Source organism: Vigna radiata, chromosome 1 (genome assembly GCF_000741045.1).
Source record: "Vigna radiata var. radiata cultivar VC1973A chromosome 1, Vradiata_ver6, whole genome shotgun sequence".
NCBI classification, from domain to species: domain Eukaryota; kingdom Viridiplantae; phylum Streptophyta; class Magnoliopsida; order Fabales; family Fabaceae; genus Vigna; species Vigna radiata.
The window spans coordinates 13,953,743-13,976,301 of NC_028351.1; the positions used below are offsets into that span (position 1 = coordinate 13,953,743).

The 22,559-nt window shown below is 33.4% G+C and overlaps 2 protein-coding genes across 3 annotated transcripts; both read left to right on the forward strand.

The window, feature by feature from the left end:
* Positions 1–2,106: 2,106 nt before the first annotated feature.
* Positions 2,107–12,085, forward strand: LOC106770291 (plastidic glucose transporter 4). Its single transcript, XM_014656108.2, has 14 exons — positions 2,107–2,332; positions 2,507–2,770; positions 4,013–4,127; positions 4,297–4,364; positions 4,865–4,997; positions 5,079–5,178; positions 5,263–5,375; positions 6,493–6,586; positions 7,113–7,266; positions 9,343–9,489; positions 9,588–9,661; positions 10,511–10,599; positions 10,733–10,847; positions 11,640–12,085. Exons 2-14 carry the CDS (start codon positions 2,512–2,514, stop codon positions 11,820–11,822), a joined length of 1,644 nt encoding a protein of 547 aa, XP_014511594.1. The 5' UTR covers positions 2,107–2,332; positions 2,507–2,511; the 3' UTR covers positions 11,823–12,085.
* Positions 12,086–13,056: 971 nt separating this feature from the next.
* On the forward strand, positions 13,057–21,699 carry LOC106770293 (glutamate-rich WD repeat-containing protein 1). Of its 2 annotated transcripts, none has more exons than XM_014656112.2 (13): positions 13,057–13,283; positions 13,428–13,488; positions 13,616–13,779; positions 14,097–14,175; positions 14,488–14,667; positions 14,761–14,859; positions 19,390–19,555; positions 19,679–19,785; positions 19,884–20,023; positions 20,112–20,184; positions 20,582–20,697; positions 20,954–21,071; positions 21,165–21,699. In XM_014656112.2, exons 2-13 carry the CDS (start codon positions 13,441–13,443, stop codon positions 21,297–21,299), a joined length of 1,425 nt encoding a protein of 474 aa, XP_014511598.1. In that variant the 5' UTR covers positions 13,057–13,283; positions 13,428–13,440; the 3' UTR covers positions 21,300–21,699. The 2 variants fall into 2 exon arrangements, with proteins under 2 accessions (XP_014511598.1, XP_014511601.1); XM_014656115.2 differs by having other exon boundaries at positions 13,432–13,488.
* Positions 21,700–22,559: the final 860 nt, after the last annotated feature.

The following is a 22,559-nucleotide window of genomic DNA, read 5'->3' on the forward strand; positions in this document are numbered from 1 at the left end:
ACGAGTTTAGATAGACTGAACATCAAACATTGACTTTGGTTCTATGATGACTCCACTCAACATACTCTTGATTGGACAAACACGATCAAGATCAGACTATGTTGACCTAGGCCTAGTCCAATTCAGCCTTTTGACCGAATTTTATCCTATCGCAACTTAATTTGACATGGATTCTAGTCAACTCATTTTAATCTAGACTAAATGGTTTTGTTTGGTAAAAAATATCATAATTTGAAAATAATTTCATTTAACGTAGATTGAGAAAAAAATTTACAAATATAATAAGAATAAAATTTTGAAGAATTTTGACCAAAAAATTCTAGGTTTGCAAGTGAAGCGAGGATTCGAAGAAGAGATGACGCTATGGAGTTTTTGTGCATGTTTGAGTGGTGCTCTAGCGAAGATGAACTGTGGTGGAGAAGTTGTGCATGGTTGACAGAGTAGAAGATGGACCATGGTGACTGCTAGTGACAACGGTGCATGGTGACTGACAGAGGAGTTGTGGTAGTCCGGTGATGGTGGCGGCACAAGGAGATTGGTAAGAAGGTTAGGGTTTTGGAGATGAAAGATGAAACTGATGTGACAGGGATGATGAGGTGGTTGCCTCACATTGGTTTCCTCACCGCCATTAAGAGACCAGATCGTGAACCATCCACATCAATTAAGGTGTCCCTACCCAGAACAGGTAAGAAATTGATTCCAGCGTGTCACATCAAACATACACTAACGCCGTTGGAGTCAATTTAACGGAAAGGATCCAATTATTGCAATGTTCAGAAAATTGAGATCCAATTGAAAAATAAAAAAAAAAAAAACAAGACAAAATTGAGATTTTACAAGAAAATAAAGACTTCGCAAAATGATTAACCTTATATTTTTAATGAACTATTCCGTTATAGATTGAACTATTTTTCGTCATGAAGACGATACTTTAAAATACTATAATATTAATAACATTTTTTAATAAATTATTTATTGATTCATATATTTAAAATTAGATCAATCACGTAAACACTCATAAATTTTTTTTTTCAAACAAATTGTTAAAAAAAGCTTATTGTACTTTGAAAATACGACATGAAAGAAAAACAAAAAGTAGACAGAGAAAATTGTGGTCCAGTGGTTATTTCTGGGACCATCCATGCAGGCGCCGCAAGAAAGACACTGTTTCAGCTGAAAGAGTAGCGCGAACGTGCACTCTCGTGACCTCGCCAACGCAACCCCTCATTCGCTAATCTAATCCTAAAATTCCCACGTAAGATAATCCTCTGTTTTTTGCTTTGTCTTTTTTCTTTCTCGCAACCTCTTCATTCTTCTGAACTTTTTTGGCATGATTTACTAAAATCAGAAGTATATGTTTTGTTTTTCTCTTCTCGAAAATAAACAATGATAAGTCTTATTTTAATTCAAATTAAAAGTTTATTTCAAGAATTATATTTCATAATAAATTACAGACTCACATAAAAATTCTAATATATCAATTTCTTTTTCATGCAACTGTGTTTTATTATGACAATTACCTTATAGATTCAATTCAATAAAAAGATATGATCTATGATTCTTTATATATTTTGCTTAACAATTTTAATTTTTTAAAATTAAATAATAATAAAAATTTACAAATTTTACATAAAATAATTAATTTCAGTAAACGACTTGAGAAAAAGAAGGTTAATTCTACATGTGAATGAAGAATTTAATTGTTTATCCTAATTGAAATACATCTAAAAATCCTAAATTATTTCAATATAATTTAAAATTTATTTAGTGTTTTAGTACTATTTTATCTTGTCTATAAAGTTATTTTTATTTATTCTGCTTATCTCTTGTCTATAAATAAGTTCTTACGTGAATGAACATCCTTATTAAATATCATTTAAATTATAAAAATCTAAATATTATGTAGGTTGATGATACAGTGGTATATTTTGTAATTATAAAAACTATTCTCAATACAGTTTTTAAAATTCTTAAAAAAATGATGTTTGTTTTTTTTTAAAATAATCTTTAACATAATTATTTAATCAAGATTGAATCTGACGATGAATCGAAGCAACACGTTCGGAAGAGTTGTCGCTTATCATTATAATTGGATGAATAATTTTTCTAATTATTTATTTAGAAAACATAAATAGTTGAAATCTTCAGCAGCTTCATCTTAGTGTTTGGTTCCACCGAAGGGATTCTTTCTCAAAGTTCCTTTCTTCCATCCTTCAGAAAACACGCAAATCCCGAATAAAAAATTGCTTGATCTCTTCGTAGTGAACGTCAACACTCTAAAGTACAGAACTTTCATCACCCTTTTCTTCTTTCTGTCCCACCCTTTTACAAGGTAATCCGTCTGTTACTTTATTTTCTTTTACGTTTCCATCTTAGTTCATTTGCATTGGCGGTGGCATTTTTCTTATTCCTCCGCAGCATTTTCATTATATTTTGTATACTTACATATAATTGTTCGAAAATTCTATGTTTTGATTTAATGGGTATTTGAATTTTTTTTTATCAGATACCATGCATGCATCAACTTTTGGTGTTAAAGGAGCTACTTTGGGGGTTCCAAAGGGAAGGGGGTTGGTGGATTTTGTGGAGTTCAGAAATGGGAGTGTTTTGAGATGTAGCAGAGTGTCCATGGCAAAGAATAACACTGATCTTTCCGGGTTGAGGCTTGGTTCTGCCACTATGGAAACTAAGCTAATTAGTACCAGCGTTGGTTTTGGTGGCATTTTTGGGTCGTCCGTTAAGGCCAGATCAGTGAGGGTTATGGCTTCTGGTTTGTATCCAATTGCTGATGGTTTTGATTTGTTTGGTTTATTAGCTATTGTTAAGCATTTTCGGATTGCATTTGTCTTGCCTGTGATGTGTATATAATGTACTTGGTTCATGTGGATGGACCATGTGTTGTTTTGCTTAATGATGCCCTTTTGGCTTTCTTGTTCTTGGAAAACCTGGTTTTTTGCATTGCCGCTTTTTTTTTTTTTTTTGAATTGCATTATTGTTTTATTTCTAGCAAGATTATGCTTGTTTATGTGTGTTAGCTATCGTTTGTGTTGTTGCTAATGTTTGTTGACTTAGGTAGTTAAGTCTGTTGCTCGATTTCCCCAACATGAAATCTGCATGATGAATGATATGAATCTCGTGGTTTGTAATCCAGTTCATACATGAATGTTTAATTTGAGATTGAGGGAATTCTAATTATACTGCGGAATTCATCTTTTATAATTGCCTTTTGTTTTTTTTTTTTTTTTTTTCTGTTGGCCCTTAATATGGTCTCTATACAAGGAATGGTATTACTATACTTACGTTTTTGCAGTTTCATATGTGATGATTCCAAAAACTGTTTTTTTAGTGCTAAAAATTGTCTCTAACTAGAAAAATCTATGCACAACTTGTGCTATTGACAAATTGTCAGCTTACAGTGTAAATCTCACATGTATTTGTGATTTGAATCACTCAGTATGGTACGGTTCAGCTAGCCAGTGATACATATAATGTGATGCATAGAAGTTGATTTTGGATTGTGCAATATGTGGATGAATCAGTGTGATTCTGTATCATTAGTACAAAGTACGTAGTTTTTTACTACTTATTTTCCTTTTTACTTTTGTTTAACCATTTCTCGTACGGAAACGATGGAGCACAACTGAATGACCTACTTGATTATTTTTCTTCTTTCTTTGTGTTCAATGCAATTATTTGCTTTTCCCATTGCTCCATTTTTAGTTTTATGAAATAGAAGCTTCACACACTTGTGACTTGTCATTTTGTTGTGAGACTTATAGTTAAGATGTTTTAATCAATATCTAGTTTAAACCTATAACACAAGACATGCCATTTAATCAATATATTTCAATTTCTTTTTTCATTGGCTCTTACGATTCTATACAATATTTTGATTCACAATGCAAAAGTTAGCTTGACAATTCAGATTTGAATGGCAATTTGATAACTTGCTAGCTGTTACATATATTTATATGTTCTTACAGATACTCATAGCAAGTAAATTGAGTTGCAGATGGAAACATTGAGGATGTTGTACCTACTACCCTTCAAAGCAGATCTTCTGGAACTGTTCTACCATATGTTGGTGTTGCTTGCCTTGGAGCCATTTTATTTGGCTACCATCTTGGGTATGTACAACCTCTTCCTATTTGTATGTGGGTCGATGGACTATAATGGCTCAAGTGATTTCTTTGTGTTGCTATCTATGTTATAATGGTTTCAGGTATAACTGTGACTATTTTTCATTCAATAATATCTTTGTGTTGGATAACTCTGACAATGTGGTGTTTGATGTAGGGTGGTAAATGGTGCTCTTGAATACCTTGCAAAGGATCTAGGAATAACTGAAAATACTGTTCTACAAGGTTCATTTTTATATAAGTGTGTGCATCGATATATCTCTCTATGTATGTCAATTACTTTGAAATTTTTTATTGATTTAATAAGTAATAAAAACTTTTTACATGTGAAAATGCAATTTGTTTTATGCACTCATAAAGAGAAGATTTTCAGTATTCATGACTATAGTGTACATGCCAATGGTACTGTTAACATAAGCAGCAAATTAACCAAGCTTTATTGGAAAAAACCTAAGTCTCACATTGATTAGACATAGTGTAAAATACAACATATAAGTGAGTTCAATCCTCGCCTCGCCTTACAAGCTAATTTTTTACAGTCAAGTTAGGCCTAGACCACTTTGTAATAAGTTCTATGAAAGCAGGTTTGGATGAATATTTTATTAAAAGTTCCAGCATATAAGTCCCACTCTGTTACTATTAACCTTTTAGAAGTTCTAACATGACTTGCGTATGCCCCATCAATCATTTTCTCTTGATTATCATGAGTGGAAATCCCTGAACAGGCTGGATTGTCAGCACACTTCTTGCTGGTGCCACTGTTGGTTCGTTTACTGGCGGATCATTGGCTGACAAATTTGGAAGAACAAGGACTTTTCAATTAGCTGCAATCCCCCTAGCAATTGGAGCATTTCTTAGGTCTGTCAGTTAGTATTTAGGACAAGGTTTTATCTGTCTATACTTTTGAAATCTGACATCATAAGTTATGGAAATTTACAGTGCTACAGCGCAGAGTGTTCAGCCAATGATCATTGGTCGGTTACTTGCTGGTGTAGGAATTGGTGTTACATCTGCTATAGTACCATTATACATATCTGAGGTGCTTTATTAATTATACTTATCTTTGTGATCATGTCTAAATAAGATAATAAGATATCTATCTACATATCCTTCTTATGGGCAGATTTCACCAACTGAAGTCCGTGGTGCATTAGGTTCTGTTAATCAACTTTTTATATGTATTGGGATTCTTCTGGCACTGGTAGCTGGGTTGCCTTTGGCTGGAAACCCTTTATGGTATTGCCTTGTTTCACCTTACTGCTTTTTCCCTCTTTTAAGTGGGGATAGGGTTAAATTTTCACCTAACTTCTTTCTGAACTGTTTATTTCTTCCGGTGATTAATATCATATAGAGATGGTAAAATGCTAGAAGGAAGTAAAGATATTTTTTTGGTGGGGAATAAATCAGTGATAGAAGGAAATATGCTAATAGAAGAGAAAAAATTGTTTAGATTTTCTGTCTGTATCTAAATCCCAAGTATTTTCTCAATAAGAATTGAATGTCTAAGAATTGAATGTCGGGGATTTTGTTGGAGCTAAACATTAGGAGTTATTTTCTAGTAGTTTGATTTCCTTAGTTTAGAATATTCCACTTAGAAAAGATGCAGATCCCAAGTTTGTGTTCTTCTCTGGAGAAATAAACATCTCAAAAAGAGGTTTGGTGAAAACTTACACACCCCATCCCCACTTTTTTAGCCCTAAAACTTGATATTATTAATGCTATCTTGCAGATTTCCTAACTAATTATGTAGATAACTACATAATTAGAGCTGTACAAGATTTGTAGCCAACAAATTTGCACCAATAATAAAGATATTCTGTACTGTACACCAATTGATATCAAATATTCTGCAATATTTTTCAATCTACACCAACTAATAGCAAATGTTATTCTAATAAATTCCCCTAACAGAAATATGAAGTCCCATCATTAGTGGTGATTTGCAAACATGTGGTTTGTGATAAAAGTGCAGTTGCAGATTCATACTTTAGATATTGAAATCTGGACACTATAATGAAGGATAATGAATTATTCACTTGGTGCACAAAATTCTATTTAACCCAATTTTAGGGCCTAATTTTTATCAATATTTGAAATTAGACTTGATATTTTCACATTATAGAAGTAGTAGCTTGGACCCAATATGTATGGATCACCGGAAAGTAATATTTCTTTCTTTTAGAAAATAATTCTTCCTTGTTAATTTGATAATGTTAGTTTTGAGGTTAAATTCATATTTCCATGATGTCTTCATGGTTTACAAAATATTTTCTTCTTGGGGGATCCAGGTACATTTGCTGGTTAGTTTTCTACTTCGTCTAGCTCATTAGATTTTTTAATTATATTTTATCAGGTGGCGGACAATGTTTGGCATTGCAGTAGTTCCATCTGTTCTGTTAGCACTAGGAATGGCAATTTCTCCAGAAAGTCCACGCTGGCTTTTTCAGGTTTTCCTGCAATTCTGTACTATCTTTGGTCTGGGAAGATTTAAATTCATGACTGTTAAACTTCAAATACTTATTCGGAAGCCTTCTATATGTATCCAAGAAGTATCTTCTAAAAAAATGTTAAAAAAGTATATATACTTTTCCATTTTTGAAGTATTCAGGCTCCAAAGCTAAAACACCCTCTGGGGGACTGCAATATAGGTAATCTCCAAAGAGGACACAATTACCACAAGCTAGGACTGATTGCAATTAAGGCAGATTCACTTTCCAACATAATCCTACAAATCATACATATTGTATATAAAGGATGTGTCTTATATGTATGTTAAGATGTACTTGGAGGCTTAAAAACACTACGAGTTTCCTTAATGCGTAAACTGAATTGAAACTTAAGTATTGTGAACTAATATTTTGGTATAGAAGCCAACATAATTCATACATGGATAACTAATATGTATTTGTCAAGAGTTTAATGCAGTAATTTTATTGTAGGTTTTCTGAGAAAATTCCATGTATTATTTTACAGCAAGGAAAACTCGCTGAAGCTGAAAAGGCTATTAAAACACTTTATGGAAAAGAAAGAGTTGCTACAGTTATGCTTGATTTATCAACAGCAAGTCAAGGTTCATCTGAACCTGAAGCTGGGTGGTTTGATCTGTTTAGTAGCCGATATTGGAAAGGTATCCTAAAATTCAGTTCCAATTGATTCTAGTTTTGATTACACTTGTCCAAAACTGATAATTCTGATCTACATATCTTGAGGGCCATTTGGTAGAATTTTTTTTTTCTTTGAACTTGTTGGTTTAAAGGAAGTTTAATGTAAAAACCACATTGATTGTAATAATTTTATCCAGCATGATGCTTCGTGCAAATCCATTATCTTGTTTCAATGTAAACCACATTGATCAGACCTGATAACCCTTAGACTTCCCTTTGATTTTTTATTTCCTTGAGGCCCTTCTTATATATGTATGAAGAATTATTGTTAATCTGATATATTTGTGTGAAGACTTGTTATTTAATGATAATACTATTTATAGAAGATATGATTTGATCTTTAGTGTTTAGAGAAACATGTCCAACTGATAATTAGGAATATTCTTCATTATTAGCCATTATTTGGTTTCCCTATATTGACGTTTCTTTTCTTAATTACAAGGGTATCTAGTCTGTGTTGATGTTACATTCTTTAAGACTACTCCTTTCTTTTCTTCCACCATTAAAGATGCCTGTTAGGCATGTAAATAATGAGGAAGAGTGGAATAACCATTATAGAAGAAAATGATAAGATATGGAAGGTGTACTATAGAAGGAGAAATAAAAGGAAGTGGTGGAAAAAGTTATTATAGATGAGAAGAATAAAGGAAGTAGTGGAAAGGTAAGTGGATGTAATGCTGTCAGTTGAGAGTTGGTTTATATAATTAGACCAATAAGTTCCTTGGAGGGGAGATTATTTTGTATTGACAGTCTTTTGACTATGTGGCAGGGAATACCCTGTGTGAAAGGAAGTTTTCCTTTTAAACATTGGCTTATACAGCTAATAGTGAATTTTTCAGTTTGGGAGTTTTTGTTAGTTCTTTTCATTCTTGTTTTTCTCCTCACAGTTTCTGGGTGTCTAACTGCCCTCTTGAGGTTCTACCTATTGTCCCAACTCCTACTCCTCAACTTGTCATATAGCACCAACAAAATTCACTATGTAGAATATCAAGAGTATCTAAGATTATAATCTAACAACTAGACACAAACAGCTGAAACTCCAAGTACATCAACAACTTGCATTTCCCAATCCATAGAAGGTTAAAATTCATGAGTAATTGATTTAGGTGTTTTTTATCACATCTCTGGTAATACCTCTTTGTTCTGCCCCTTTCTTTCCAAGAAAAACATCATTTCATAACCTTGGCAAATGAGTCTAAAATTTCCTCAAAGGTCAAGTCTCCCTACTCCTTCCCTAAATTTAAAATATGTCCTTTTTGTCCATAATTGTCGTTTTAATTTAATTTTCTTAAGCTAGATAAACAAAATGTTAAATTGTTCAATAACCTTTTATAACAAGTCTTTTGTTATACAAAAAGGTGGTTCGAGGAGCCGAATTGTAGAAGGATATGAAGCTGGAGATTTATACCATTTTAGATCTAGTCCACATGTGTCCTATGTATTCTAGTGTAATCATTAAGTTTAAAGTAAGGAGTATTGTGTTTAGAAACTCTTCCAACTGTACCTAGTCCTATTCCTAGCAATGTAGGAAAGCCCTTTGATCTTTCATCTCCCTATTGTATCATCTCTTTATCATTATAAATAGAAGACCATAAGTGGAGTCCTTTAAAGCCCTCCAAAATATATTTTCTCTTTGTGTTAATCTTAAGTGAAGGATTATAAATAAAGGTGTTGAAATAATTAGAAAATCTATGTAATCATTATGTCTAAGGTAGGGTATTGAGTGTTAGATAATCTTTGTACCTAGTTCTCTCTCCAAATAGTCTAGGACCGTGCTTTTGATGTTTCTCATCAAGCTTGAAATATATAAATAGAGAACCATGAGAGGGGTTCTTCAAGCCCTCTAGAAATATATTTTTCTGTTTTAATCTCAAGTAAAGGATTCACAAAGATGATTGAACATACAATTCAGAACAACAGAGGAACTTTTACGAACATGGTTTATGTTTTAATTTCACTGGCCAACTAACTTTTTAGTCTACTATATGCATTCTTATATGTAATAGTATAGCACTTCCTTAAAATGTGCCTTGTTGCAGTTGTCAGTGTTGGGGCAGCACTTTTTTTGTTCCAGCAGTTGGCTGGAATAAATGCTGTAGTGTATTATTCAACTTCTGTTTTCCGTAGTGCTGGAATTGCATCTGATGTTGCAGCGAGTGCCTTGGTTGGTGCATCAAATGTTTTTGGTTAGTATTATTTAATCATAAAATTCAATAAAAAAAAAGATATTGTACTTGTTGTTCAAGCAAGTTATCGATCCTGATTTATGTTTTATTTGTTGCAGGAACTGCTATTGCCTCCTCCTTAATGGACAAACAAGGAAGGAAAAGTCTCCTTATCATAAGTTTTAGTGGGATGGTAATAACTGCTTTCATCGCACATCTGTTTTGGACACAGCTAAAAAATGTTAGATATTACGTGATATATTCATGATATGCTTGAAACATCACAAGAACATTCTTATAAGTAAAAGCAAGAAATTACGCAGATGGAGTCAGGTTTGTTAACTGGAGAAAAGGTCTCATTGAAGTCAAAGCCATGATGATTGAAAACCTTTTCCCACTATATGAAAACAGTATCATCGGGGTTTTTGCTGACATGCAACACCCATTTACAGCCAATTACATATCTGTAAGGAGGAAGAGGAATTATGGACCAGATCCCCATGAAGAGCAAGAAACTCTTTTTCCATAGCTAACAGCAACCCATTTTGGATCTTTCAAAGTAGTTTTTTTGACACTCTTTCGTTATATAAAAAAGAGGCAATGCAATCTTGAGAAGTTAATTAAGGGGTTAAACTTTATTCTTTCAATTTCTCTCACTCCCCCTTTCTCATGGATACTTATAGCTTCTATTCTTGAAGGAAGAGAAGGCAGTTTTCAAGCATTGTGAAATTTAATTTCATTTCATTGCCTACATGTTAGAAGCATAATTAGGTTAGTAGGTCTGGGTCTATTCTTACCTTCTTTGTTGCTTAAACGGACATACATAACTCAACCTTTCTATAATTCAAACTATTTTAAAGCCCTGTCCTTCTGTATAAGATGATGTCCTTTTGACTTTAAGTTTCTGTTTGATATCTTCATCCTAATGTGTTAGTTCAAGTTCTGATGTTTTATAACTTATTTGACTTACCGTGAGTCGTGTAATAAATTATCCTGCATTTTTCATTCATTTAATTGACAGTTTTTTTAATGTCTGTCCCAGGCTGCTTCTATGTTGCTTCTTTCTCTGTCTTTTACTTGGAAGGTTCTTGCACCATACTCTGGCACCCTTGCTGTTCTTGGGACTGTTCTGTAAGTCATTTAAATTTTTAAATGATAATGATTCCAGTCACTGAAAGACTTAAAACTTCAATGAACTTGTAGGCTCTTCTATTAATTGAGCTTTTCATTTCTGATGACTCTATGATCTATGAATCTTAACCAGCTATGTCCTATCCTTCTCTCTTGGTGCTGGACCTGTGCCTGCCCTTCTTCTACCGGAGATATTTGCTTCCAGAATTAGAGCAAAAGCAGTTTCGTTGTCATTAGGCACGCATTGGGTGGGTAACTTCACTGTGGAATCTAGTATTTTAGCTGTGGTTAATGCCTTTATCTTGCCATGAATTTTTGAAATTATGCTAAGGTAACGAACTAAAACTTTTGTAGTGTGTAAATGCAGCTACTTGTGGTCTAACCAAACATGAAAATAAACAAATAAAACACTCTTTTGCCGTTCACATGATTTTCAGAATGCTATGGTTAAAGAATCATTCCTTAGAAAATAGCTTCCCTTGTCCAATATTTTGCTTCAAGTTCCTTGGATCTTTCTTAGTAAATGACATTTATCTAGTTATGATTTATGCTGGCATTATATACTCAGGCTTTGATTGGACTGACATATCTGGAAGCACTTACAGGAGAGAAAAATAGGAAAATGTTTTTTTGACACCACAAACAACATTAGACAACCCACTCTTAGGGGTATTTTGGTCATTAAAATATTTAACTTTTGTATTTGTAAGGAAAGAGAGATAGTGAAGGGTAAAATAGTATATGTAAAGTGTGTGTAAAAATTTGATTGATGTCAAGTACCCTGAAAAATAAGAAGAAAAAATAAAATAAGTTTCTTCATAAGCTAAAATTATCTGATTCCCTTAAGTTAAAAAATAAAACTTTAGAAAACTATAAGAGAATTTATAAAAAAATTCACTTCATATTTTACTTGCTTTTTTTTTTCTTCTTCTAGAAGAGCTTATGAAGAAGCTTGTCTAATAATTCATTGCAATACTGGTTTTATTAGTTGCCTAAATAGTAATCTGACAATGAACTATGAATATATTTGGTCTTAACAGATCTCCAACTTTGTGATCGGCCTCTACTTCTTGAGTGTTGTAAACAAGTTTGGTATCAGCTCCGTTTACTTGGGTTTCTCTGCTGTCTGTGTTCTTGCTGTGTTATACATAGCTGGTAATGTTGTGGAAACAAAGGGTCGATCATTGGAGGAAATAGAACGAGCTCTCAGTTCTTCTGCATGAAAATCTCCTTTGATGCTCACAGAATTCCTGAGTTTTCTAGCAAGAGTGATGATAACTGAGATGACTACTTTCTGTAGCCAAATTTTGCTCATGTGCAAAAATTGGACCAAAATTCTGTGAGCTTTGGTTAAGCTTCTGTATTCAGTATTATCTTTTCGAACTTACAGTTTTTGTCACTATGTATGATAGATAAGGACAAGAACATGTCAGATTGAATAAAATGGACATCCTCTCTTTCAAATGGAGAGTGATAATTTTCAGGATCTTCTTCTGATATAGCAAGTAATATTGCCATTAATTGATATACTTTTAAGGACATTTCCAATGGGATATTTTTTTTTTTTTTCATGTTTTCCTTATATATGGAACAATGTATTAGTGAGTTTCAACGTACTTTCTTAAGATTTGAGAGCTGGTTTTTTATGTAGATTTTCAATTTTAAAGTAAATTTACAAGATCGAAAGTTTGAAGAATTTATGTTCAAATATTATTTTTATTGTAAGGAAGTCGTGAAATTTGTATTAGAAGTGCTCTAAGATTTTTTTTTTTTTAGGAAGAAATAATGAAAAAATTAGACTCACATTCTTTACTTGCTTTTTGGATTTTATTCAATACTCCTCTTTTCCTTGTAGGATAAAAAAAATCCATTGCTTTACTAGCAGTACACCAATTTCTCTTATAGATTATTACATTTGTTCTCTTTGATTGTTTAAAATATATGAGAACATTTATCTTCATTATATATATATAAAAGGAAAAGTATCACTTATAATTTTTACTTTTAAGAAAATCCTAACAAATAAAATTGTCAAATATTTTCTGTTCTTTAAAGTGTAATTTTAAGGATTAAATATGTTTTTTTTTTCTATTTATAAATAATTATAAAAATTGTTTATTGTCTTTAAATTCTTTAAATTAAATTGTAAAGTATTTTGTTTCTATATTTTGTAAAAGTTACTATATTATACTTTACCGTAGAATTCGGTTTATCATATAAAAATACTCTACATACTTTTGTTGAAAGGATGTTGTTACATGATTTTTAAAAAATACAGAAAATAAATATTTTATAATTTAATTCATACTCAAAATACTATTTTTTTTTATAATATTTTAAGAATAAAAAATATCTCTAACCCTAGCTTTAATATCTCTAAGTCAGAGTAGCAAGGTAACAATGTGTCTTCAGAAACAATAACAATTATAAATACCACTGTTAATCAAAAGCCCCAAATAACTTTGCATGTAATCATGAAAGATCCCTTCACTGAAAGCATGACAAAAACCAACTATATAGTGTTACATTCTGTAACAATTAAATAAAAGTGGATGCCGCCGCTGTAGAAGGTTTTGTCGTACTCTGCCGTCGGTCGAAGTCTCTACCACCACGTCAAAGGTTGTCAGAACACTTCTTCTTTTGCTGGAAAGTGAAGCAAAGGGATATCACTTTTCAACCCAAAGGTAGGAACGTTTTTCTTTTTCCTTTCAAAAAGGATAAACAATTGTTGAGTGCTTTGTGTATTATTATTGCAGAATTTGGCTTAGTAAGTTGTTATGCAATTTCTTTATTGACTTCTTCATCTTCTTTCATCTTCTTTGGCTTAGTAAGTTATTGAATATGACTCGCGGCATAAAACACCGGAAGAAAGCCAAGAACAAAAACAAGGTTAAATCTCCTTTCCTATTCAAAGCTGCTTATTATTATTATTGTAACCTTGCTTCATTGTGGTCTTTTGTGGATAATTTTAGTTGTTTTTGTTTATTTTTGTTTAAATTTATGGAAAAAATATCAGGGCTCTAGGAAAGAGGGTGGGTCTTCTTCATCTTTGGCTCCACAAATTCCAGCTAAGGTGTGGCAACCTGGGGTGGACAAGTTAGAGGAAGGTGAAGAGCTCCAGTGTGACCCTTCTGCTTACAATTCTCTTCATGCTTTTCACATTGGATGGCCCTGTTTGAGGTCTTTTTCCTGGCTCTTATTTCTGTTCAGTCATTTGTGTTATTTTTTTTTTTTTTTTTGTTTGAATCAGTAGTGAGAAAAACTGAGCTTATTTTGATAAACTAACCTGTTTTTCTTTTTCTCGTATTGTTGTGTTTGATAACACTGAAACCATAAATTGTTATGTAAAGTTCCTTTCGAGTTGATATTGCAATTCAATTGAGAATCTTGGCCAACTTTACTGTGCGTTTGCTTTACTTTCTGCTTATTATTGTTAATCTTTTATTTTTGGTTGTCATCAGTAAGTAATCTTCTATTTATGTTTTGGGACTTGACAGCTTTGATATTCTACATGATTCTCTGGGTTTGGTTCGAACAGAATTTCCACATACAGTATATTTCATGGCAGGGACTCAGGTCAGTGTTGTTTCTTATATTTGTTTTTGTTTGAGGATGTTTGATTATTCAAATTGAACGTGGTTAGTATTCATGAGCAATATCACATGGGGTAGCATATATTAGGCTTTGTGGTTATGAGAGAACTTTTCCTTTAGAGGACTTTTGAGTTTTAAAAACAATAATTTTTCTTTATTATAATTGGTCATTATTTTGAGAAGAGTTAACACATAGCAACTAATAGTTATTTGGTCCACTAGCTTTGCTTCCTTTGTCTTTTTTCGTTTGCTTCTTTTGATTGAGACTCATGTTACGGCAATGCATGAAGCACAGGCAGAGAAACCTTCTTGGAATTCTATTGGAATTTTTAAAGTATCAAATATTTCTGGAAAGAGACGNGAACCGGTACCTAAAGTTNAAACTGATGACTCTGGAATGGATGNNGAGGATAGTGATAGTGATGATGATAGTGAGGATGAAGATGAAGATGTTGCCCAGGGTCCCAGTTTGCAGGTACATTTCTCTTCATTTTAGTATTTATTGTTTCATTTGTTCACTGCTTTAGATTTGATTATTCTGTCCTTTNCATTCTTTTGTTAACTACAGTTACGGAAGGTTGCACACCAAGGATGTATCAACCGTATACGCTCCATGCCACAAAATCCCCATATATGTGCAGCTTGGGCTGATACCGGTAATGTACAGGTTGGACTTTTAAACCCTTTGATTTGATTTTCTAATTTGTCATAAATTTCAAGAAAACGTTTCCTTGTACTTTTGGAATTAATGTGATTCGGCAATTTTCATTGTTATGTGATAAAATGAATGAAACTAAAACTGCTATATAATGGAAAAGTGTTGTTTCATAGTCATACATATCAACTTTGTTTTAAGACAGTGTAATGGTAAATGTTCACGAAATGGCATGTGGCTAAGGCTAAGATTGACTATTATCTTTGTTGGAATCATTATCTATAGGTGTTATCATTTAGGCTAGTCTGCAGAAGTCTAATGGTTTTTTTACCTAGTTCTGTTCCTAGTAGTCTAGGACAGTCTCTTGACCTTCTATCTCCCTATTGTATCATCTCTTTGTTATTATAAATAGCAGAACATGAGAGGGATAATTAAGCCCTCAAGATTATATTTTTATCAGTTTTAATCTCAAGTAAGCCATAGTATTTTATGGTTTTGGATGCTATTCCTAGTTACATTACACTACAAATTCTGTTTTAAGTTTTCTGAGAAGTATGGATTGGACCTTGACTAAGGAAATATTTGGTAAAATTGCTAGTGGTTTCCTAAATAAGTAATTAGATTAGTTTTCTTAATTTACTCAGAAATGAATTTAGATTCAAGCTGTTAATGAAATGAGCTCTTATTTGGCGCTTTTAAGCTCTTCTGCAGTGTCAAAATTTTCCTTGATGTTATCGGAAGGGTTATTTTAATTTTGCAATTATCTTCCAAAAATGCAACTAAGACAAAGGTTCATAAAGGGAATGGGCGAAGTATATTATTTGATGGTTCAAGTTCTTTTCAGCTAGTTCTCTTGTCCAGTTTTGTTTTAAATGCTGTTAGTTGTCCATGAGTTGACATCCCAGATTTTACTAATGCTAGTTGAGCCATTGTATAAGTTCAGCATTTCCACAATGTTGAATTAAGCAGAATAGAGTAAAAGCTGCACAAAACCCCTAAAAGATCTGTTTGAATAATTGATGATCTATTAAATGAAATGCTGTAAGAGCCTGGAGTTGGGACTGATTACTCACTGAATAATGATTATCTTCTATTGTACAACATTTATAGTGTGGCTTGTTGTATCTAGTATGTCATAGGCTGTAGCCTTTATCTGTGATTTCTTAGAATTGTACTTTCACTTAGTCAGGCTTGTATATATAAATACATCAGTGGAGAGCATGATAACTCACTGATTTTCCAAAATCTAAAATTCTCAACTTGGTATGAGAGCGGGTCTGATCCCTGCTCTGCTGTCCTCACCATCAATTACTTTCGTATGTTGTTGGAACCACTGTCTGTCACTATTGCTGGAGCCCTTTTTTGCAGGCAACTTAAGGGTTGGTGTACGTCATCAACCGTAACCTAACCCAAGCGGTCCAAGTCCAAACTCTTTCCCATGCACTCTCATGTGCCAATATTGTAGGCTGTTCTGTTATGTGTATGCAGCTCACATGTCAGCCAACTGCCATAGGAGAGAATCTGTAGAACCACATACATCTTGTAGTACCATGAGAATTTGTGGAAGAAGCTTGACTTCCAGCTAAGTGTTATAATGTGATAGTTTGTAGAACCACATATTTTTGGAATTCAAAACGTTAAAACTTGTTCTTTTTGGAAAAAGGCTCAGTATTTTTGCGAATAATATAAAATGTCTATACATCTTAGCCAATAAACTAGATCCTCTCGAAACAGATTGTGGCATGACCACTCATCTAGCTCTAGCTGAAATTGCTGTGGAAGAATTGAACACATTCTTAGATATTGATTCATTGGAAGGATTAGAAGGAAATTTGAAAGCTATATGTGGTGCTGATCTTGCGGAGTTTGCTTTCAGACTTTGGTTACATTCTTGATCAAATATTGATTGGCTAAGATTCATTCTTTGGACAGCTTAATTATAAGATTTCTTGGGAAAGTTCAATCAAAGTGGTTGAATCCTTAGCAATGGTATCTTCTCGGGGAAGAGGTTGTGAAATAAAGGAGGAAAAACATCTTTCAAGATGTTCTTATTGCTACGAGATGTCATATCCAAGGAAATTGGGACAACAAATTTGTCCGTGTCTGAAAAATATCAAGAATATATTTATCAAAACTCCAAATAAAGTCTTGTCTTTCCTCTACTCCCATATTTTCAACGTGTGTTTCTCAGTCATTTGCTAATCAAAGTCCACAGATTATTCACTAAAGTGCTTCTGGTCACATAGCTTGCTAGTAATGATTCTTTAGTTTCTTCCAACCTTGATTATGGTGATGATAACTCCTCTCATGTGGCCAAAATCACCACTATTCTGCTTTTCCTTGTCATAGATACTATTATCTATTGGTTGCTCCATCAACTCGATATTAAAATGCCCTTTGTTTAATATAGTAAAAACTATGTATGGGATTAATCTCCTTTGTGTTGAATATACACATAGGGTCCTCTATTTATAATAGAAGAAATATAGGCTTAGTCCAAAATACAAATAAGAAATAATAACAAACTAACTAAAGATAAAAGATAAATATAAAATAAAGATAATATATCTAATACCTTTTTTTCATGGAGATCCAGAAGAGAAGATTTACACAAAGCAATCTCTTGAGATTGTTGCTCAAGGGATTTGGCTTAATTGGCATGACTCACATGCTAAGACTTGAAGTTTGCTAAGTTTGGTAATCATCCTTTTTAATTTTTATAAATGTAGATGACCCAAGCGATCATGTAGAAGCTTAGGAGATGGTAATGCTAAACATGACATTGACGGTCTAATGCATAGATAGTAGAGTACCCTCTGTTCATGCCCTTCACTAACAGTCTACTTGTACTGGGATCTTGGATAATAAAAGAATTTGCATCAAAGGTTATTGAACAATGTAAAGATTTAGTTAATTGACTTAAGGAAATTAGGTTAAAAGGACAATGAAGGTGTTACGATATTAGGTGATAGGATGGGAGGAAGGGAAGCCGAACGGTAGGAGACAGGGTGAAGCAAGCCGAACGGTAGGAGGCAGGGGTACGCAAGCTGAATGGTAGGAGATAGGGGGAAGCAAGCTGAACGGTAGGAGGCAGAGTGAAGCAAGCCGAACGGTAGGAGGCACAGGTACACAAGCCGAACGGTAGGACGGAGGCGGAAGACCAAGCCGAATGGTGGAAAGCGGGGAGAGGCCAAACCAAATGGTGGAAGGCAGGGAGAGGTCAGGCCGAATAGTGGTAGGCTGTGAGGAGTCGAGCCGAATGACTGAAAATGGTGAGAGCTCGAGCCGAACGGTGGGAAGCAACAAAGGACCTGAGCCGAACGGTTGAAGAATTACCATTCCAACTCTTGCAGAGGTTAGGATGGGTGGGAACTAATTACAGGAAAAGAAGCCACATTCGAGAATATTCAGTATAAGTTAATTATAGTAAATAAATATATATATTCTAGAGAAATATTCAATATAAGATATTTATAATTAATGATATATGCTAGAGAAATATACGGGGGGATATTTATATTAAATATAGGGATATCTATATTAAATACAGATATATTCTAGGAAAATATTTAGTATGAGATAGGCGGGAAATATATTAGTATAAATAGAGCTACAGTCTATTGTTAGGAGTATGCTTTTGATTATTGAGTTTTTTTGACAGGTGGCTACGTCCTGTGAGGGAGGTTATGCTCCCAAGTAATTGAAGGAGGTTATGCTTCCAATTACCCTTGTTTACTTTTGTTTATCCACATCAATAAAAGAAATTCATCCGTTCAATTCCATTCTTTCATTATTCTTTTGTTTGCTTTGAGTGTGTGAGAAGTTGTTTTGGTTAAGTTTCATACTCAGGTACGTAACAGAGGGACATAAAGAGCATGCTTTATGTTCAAAGTTGAAGAAAGGGAGATTTGACCAATTCCTTGAGAAGTAGCTTTGGATCCACTAGCTAAATTAATAACATGAGGAATTTTAGGATGATAAATGGAAGAAAATAAGGAAGCATTACTAGAAATGTGATCAAAAGCACTTGATTCGATTATCCAATATCAATAGACTTATTAAACATTCCAAGGTTTGAGAGATGCAAGCTTTTGACAGTCTAGTGAAAGGGTGTGCTTTGCTTCCTGACTTCGAACTGAGTTATTCTTGATATTCTTCGTTAGAAAAATGTGGTTCAACCTTATTGGATTGGAAGATGTTTGTTGTCTTGCTAGGAAAAGCATTCAAGGATAAACATGTATTTTGAATGTGGCCAATTCTTTTACAAAAGAGACATTGAGGACATTTGTATCCCCACTCGGAAAAAGGAAGACATTGCTAGCTACCTATATTAAATACCTATTATAACAACTTCCTATATTCCATACCTATTTTAACATTAACATAATTAAATTTCTGAAATTCTAAAATTATTATTAGCAGATATGGTTAAACATTGTGAAGTGTATTTTCTGTCTTCTCTTTTAATCAGAAAATATATGTACCGTTCCCAGCCATGCCTTCTTTTTAGTATATAGTTTGATACTTGAGAACAATTTGTAGGTCTGGGACCTAAGCTCTCATCTCAATGCTCTGGCTGAGACCGAAACAGAAGGTGTCCAAGGAGTTGCAGCAGTTTTTACTCAGGACCCATTGCATAAATTTAAACACAAAGACGAAGGTTATGCTATAGACTGGAGTCTTCTTGTTCCTGGAAGGCTTGTATCTGGTAATCTTTAGTTCTACATTTTTCAGTTTATCTATATATTTTTTTTTTATTTTTCCCTGGTATGTCTTCATATTTTGTGATATTTTTGTGATATTAAGCTTGACAACGATCTTCATTTTTAAGGGGATTGTGATAATAGCATTTATCTGTGGGAGCCTACATCTGCTGGAACATGGAATGTTGATAATGCTCCATTTACTGGACATACTGCTAGTGTTGAAGATCTGCAAGTACGTGTACTAATATGCGTGGGAATAGTTGCTCTCACATTAGTAGTTTGTCTTTATTTATAAATGTGATAGTTGTAATGTTCAATTAATCCCTGCAGTGGAGCCCTACAGAACCTCACGTTCTTGCTTCNTGTTCTGTGGATGGAAATATTGCTATATGGGATATCCGTTTGGGGAAGTCACCGGCTGCNTCTTTTAAGGCACATAATGCTGACGTGAATGTCATATCATGGAACAGGTATTGATTAATACGTAATTCTATGGTGTTCCATGAATTGCCATTCCAGATCTCTTCATTGCTTTGTGTGCTATATTGTAATGAACAGGTTGGCTAGTTGTATGTTGGCCTCGGGAAGTGATGATGGGACTATTTCTATTCGTGATCTCAGACTGCTCAAGGTATAGGTTGTCATCATAACGATTAAAAAGATGGTAAACATGCTTCATTTATAACGGGAAGTCTATTGTGTGCATGTGATGTTCTCTTATGTGGATGTTGTTTCATGTTATGTTATACCCGGCTTCCTTGTGTTGCAGTGTTCATATTACATCATTATTTGTAAAGCTGTCATCTGACTTTCTTTTCTCTTTTTTCGTTACCACATCCATCTTTTATCTTTCATTTTTATACCTGTAAATCCATGTGAAGGACTGAAGATGCATTATGGGGAAGAAATATTATTGTGGGAATGTGATTTAGAAAGTAACTTTCACGATGTTTAATTTGTTTCAGCTTATTGATTTACTTTTTCTTGTTATTAAAGCTGACATGAAAAGAGCATTTATTTATGGGCAGGAAGGAGATTCTTTGGTAGCACATTTTGAATACCACAAACATCCAATCACATCCATTGAGTGGAGTCCACATGAAGCCTCTTCATTGGCTGTTTCATCTGCTGATAATCAGCTTACGTAAGTACAACTTTTGATACTATTCACAGAGATTTAGTGGGAAAATATCTTCAAACATGTAATACCTGACACGGAACTTTATGGTATCCTTTGATCCAAATAGCTGACTGACACGACTTGGTGGTAAAATGCTTAGTTGTTTTTTTTTAATCTTTGGTTTTGACCCTTTGCCCAGGACCTAATCCTATCTCTTTCTTTTTGCTACTTTATTATGATGTGGGATTTAAGAAGTTTTATAACCTTACCTTTCACACAGAATATGGGACCTTTCATTAGAAAAGGATGAAGAAGAGGAGGCTGAATTTAAAGCTAAAACCAAAGAACAAGTTAATGCTCCTGAAGATCTGCCTCCCCAACTATTGTTTATTCACCAGGTAATTCCAAATGCTCAACTCTGTTTATCTGAATGGTAGAATAAACTCCCGCATTAACTGTTCATTTGTTTATTTTTCCTTGAATAAAAACAGGGACAGAAAGACCTGAAGGAATTACATTGGCACGCACAGATTCCTGGAATGATTGTTTCTACAGCAGCAGATGGGTTCAACATACTTATGCCTTCAAATATTCAGAGCACACTGCCATCAGATGGTGCTTTATAAGACACACTCTCGTCAAGTTTTCAAGCCAACCGGTTACAACTTGGATAAGCTGTTTGCAATCCCCGTGAATCTACTTGAATATTGGAGAAAGTTTCTTTGTACTCTTTTTTTGCTTTTGGTTCTTATTGTTTCTTCTTCGCCCATGCTTTAAGTTTTGTGGATTATATGCTTCAGCTTGGTATGCTTCACTTAACTTTGATGCAATTTTCGTGTATGCTGTCTAAACTGATGCTGATAGTAAGGTTAGAATGGAAATTATTAGTTTTGCTGTTGTGATGTGGCTTTTCCGATGTTTTTAATCACTCGGTGGTGATACTTAGAGTGTATAGTGGATATTGGCTTCAAGGATTTGTGGTGAAGTAAAGGTAGTAAAAGAAATGGAACTTTTAAGTTTGTGATATTGATCTGAAGTTTTTCTTTAGTTTCCAATTTTTAATTTAATTGAGATTGTACAATCTGAAGTTCTCTTAAGATTTTACAATTTGGAACGATATATGCAAAACATTTGAGTTCCAAATTATCTAGTTCAGAAGTCAGAATCGTGTGATATATGCAAACATTTGACTTCCAAATCATCTAATTTGAAAGTCAGAATTGATTTTTGAATTGTACAATTTAAATTATACTTTGAAAGTTTAAATTTATTTTAAATTGTATAATTCATAAATTAAATTTGACTTCTAAATTTTGCAACCTAAAATATATAAGAAATTTTGGAATATATTTTAGACAGTACAATGTAACACTATAACACTATAATGTGTGATTTCTCAATTTCACAATCTAAAATATATTTTAAAATTTTAAATATATTTTAAATTATATAATCTAAACGTTAAATATAAATAATCAAGAAGTTAAAAGCTTGTATATTTTTTTTAAAACCTTTTTAAGTCATAGTTTATCATTTAATTGTATCAACAAGGTTCATTCGGTATTGTTGGTTTAAATTGGTTAAATAATATTAATAGAGACGTTTATTAGTGTAATTACCATATATTAATCGAATATATGATCAAATCTTCGTAATTTGATTACCATTATAAATATTCTTTTATATCTATATATAAATGTGGTATTGTTTTAAGTAGAGTTATCAAAACGAATAACCTGACTCGTCTCGGTCCGGCCCACCACGGGTTGGTGGTATTGATTGGTCACTTAGTGAGTCAGCTCAATCCGACTCATTTATTAGTGAGCCAGATCTGAACCCAGTTCGACCCATTACGGGTTGGTGGGTAAACGGGTTGGCTCACTAGC